Below are 1,882 nucleotides of genomic sequence, written 5' to 3'. Positions count from 1 at the left end.
TCTCGTATGTACCACTTCAACTTGCATATTCCATAGTCTTGTTAATTCCATTTATATATAGTGGTACTGTTCTATATTTTCTTTCCTCGTATTGTCCACTCTTGAGTCCCATGGCCGTTTGACATCTATGAGTGGTATTTTTTTTCTAGTGAAGTTTGGGATAAAATAACTTAGAAATTAGAGATGTTCAGGAATGAATGTAAAATGATGCAACAGTAATAAGAAGGCATGTACAAAAAGTACTAGGAGAGACATCTGGTATTGTGTGGGAGGAAAAGGGGAGCTGGAGATGGGATATAGATATTGAGCAAGCAGTGAATGGTAAGAAGTAGACAAATAAGAGATGGGAGGAATCACAGATAGAGGAGGAGAGAGATAGATTTATAGAGAAAAACAATGAGGTAAAGAAAATATTAGCCCAATCTAAGGATAGTTCATAATGCTGAGATGTATAATGAGCTAGGGAAAAATCAAGGAACGAAAGAAATCATCAAACTGTCAAAAGCCAGAAATAGAATTACAAAAGATGTTATACTCAATAAGCAAATGAATGGCAGATATGCTATGGTACTTAGAAAAGAAGAAGACTTCTTGAAACTAAGGCAAGATTACTTTGAACACCTATTAAATAAAGAAAATAAAAGACAAGTAAGAAAAGATGAATATGGGCATGGTAATGGTGTTTTATAGGCAGCAGATAAGAGATGCTCTGAAAAATATGAAGAATGGTATGACAACAGGGCCAAACTTGATCGTTGTAGATGCATGGAAAGCAATAGGAGATGAGGTGATGGATATTTTATACGTTCTTATGATAAAGATACTCGAGAAAGAAAAGATACCAGAAGAGTCGTGAGAGTGTATATTGATCCCAGTTTTCAAATGTAATGTGGATGTTCAAGAGTGTGGTAACTACAGGGTATCAAAATAGTGTCTTACACCAGTTAGAATTTGGAAATGATAATAGATGGCAGAATGAGAGGAGAGGTTGAAATAGGAAGAGAATAAACAGGATTTATGAAAGTAAGTGGCACCACAGATGGAATCTTTTGTATGAGGCAAATGTTGAAGAAATTCAAGGAAAAGCAAAGAGATTTAAATTCGAAGTTCATACATCTTGAAAAGGCTTAATAATGAGTCCTAAGAGAAAAAGTATCCAGCTGTCTGAGAAAGGATATGGTCCCAGAAAAGTATGTGTCGCTGATCCATGGAGTATACCAGAGTGAGGAGCACTGATGAAGTGCCGGAAGGATTTGAGGTGATAGCAAGAATGCACCAGGGATCAGTACTTAGTCCAATAATTTTCAATATAATAATAATTGCTAAGACTGAAGAAGCTAGAGAGGATGTATCATGGAGGATATCATATGCAGATGTTATAGTTTTTAGTGCTGAGAGAAGGGAAGACCGGGAAATGAACCTAGAATGGTGGAGAGGAGCACCACAGGACAGAGGAATGAGAATAAGCCGGATCAAGACAAAATACATGCGATCCCCCAATGAGGGTGATTGTAGAGAAAGTAACAGTTTAGGTGGAGAAGAAATAAATAGAGTAGAAAAGTTTCAGTACCTGAGATCCACAATCAGTGTTGGTGGAAGTATTGAAGGTAAAGTAAAAGACTATACAGAGAGGCTGGAACAGCTAGAGAGCTGTATCTGGAGTACTTTGTGACAAGAGAGTGATGAGAAAAGGGTAGATTTAGCAGATACTTAAATACTTAGGTAAATGTCTGGATGTCAAGAGCTCCTACAAGGAAACATAACCATGTGAGGAACGGAAATAAGGAAACAAAGGAATTAAACGGGAAGTAATGGAGAATTAAAAGAAATATATTTAAAAATAGTAACAACATTAAAACAGATCTTTTATATATAAACAATA

At 36.1% G+C, this 1,882-nt stretch overlaps 1 protein-coding gene across 1 annotated transcript; it reads left to right on the top strand.

Annotated features, from left to right (window-relative positions):
• Positions 1–1,207: 1,207 nt before the first annotated feature.
• Positions 1,208–1,672, top strand: LOC137617544 (uncharacterized). Its single transcript, XM_068347557.1, has one exon. It carries the CDS (start codon positions 1,208–1,210, stop codon positions 1,670–1,672), a length of 465 nt encoding a protein of 154 aa, XP_068203658.1.
• Positions 1,673–1,882: the final 210 nt, after the last annotated feature.

This window comes from Palaemon carinicauda, chromosome 23 (genome assembly GCF_036898095.1).
Source record: "Palaemon carinicauda isolate YSFRI2023 chromosome 23, ASM3689809v2, whole genome shotgun sequence".
Taxonomy (NCBI): domain Eukaryota; kingdom Metazoa; phylum Arthropoda; class Malacostraca; order Decapoda; family Palaemonidae; genus Palaemon; species Palaemon carinicauda.
The sequence above is the reverse complement of the archived record's forward strand: the minus strand, read 5'-3'. Positions and strand labels throughout refer to the sequence as shown.

Bases quoted from the DNA above. Each gene is read 5' to 3' on its own strand.
- LOC137617544 (XM_068347557.1), top strand. From the start codon at position 1,208: ATGGAGTATACCAGAGTGAGGAGCACTGATGAAGTGCCGGAAGGATTT.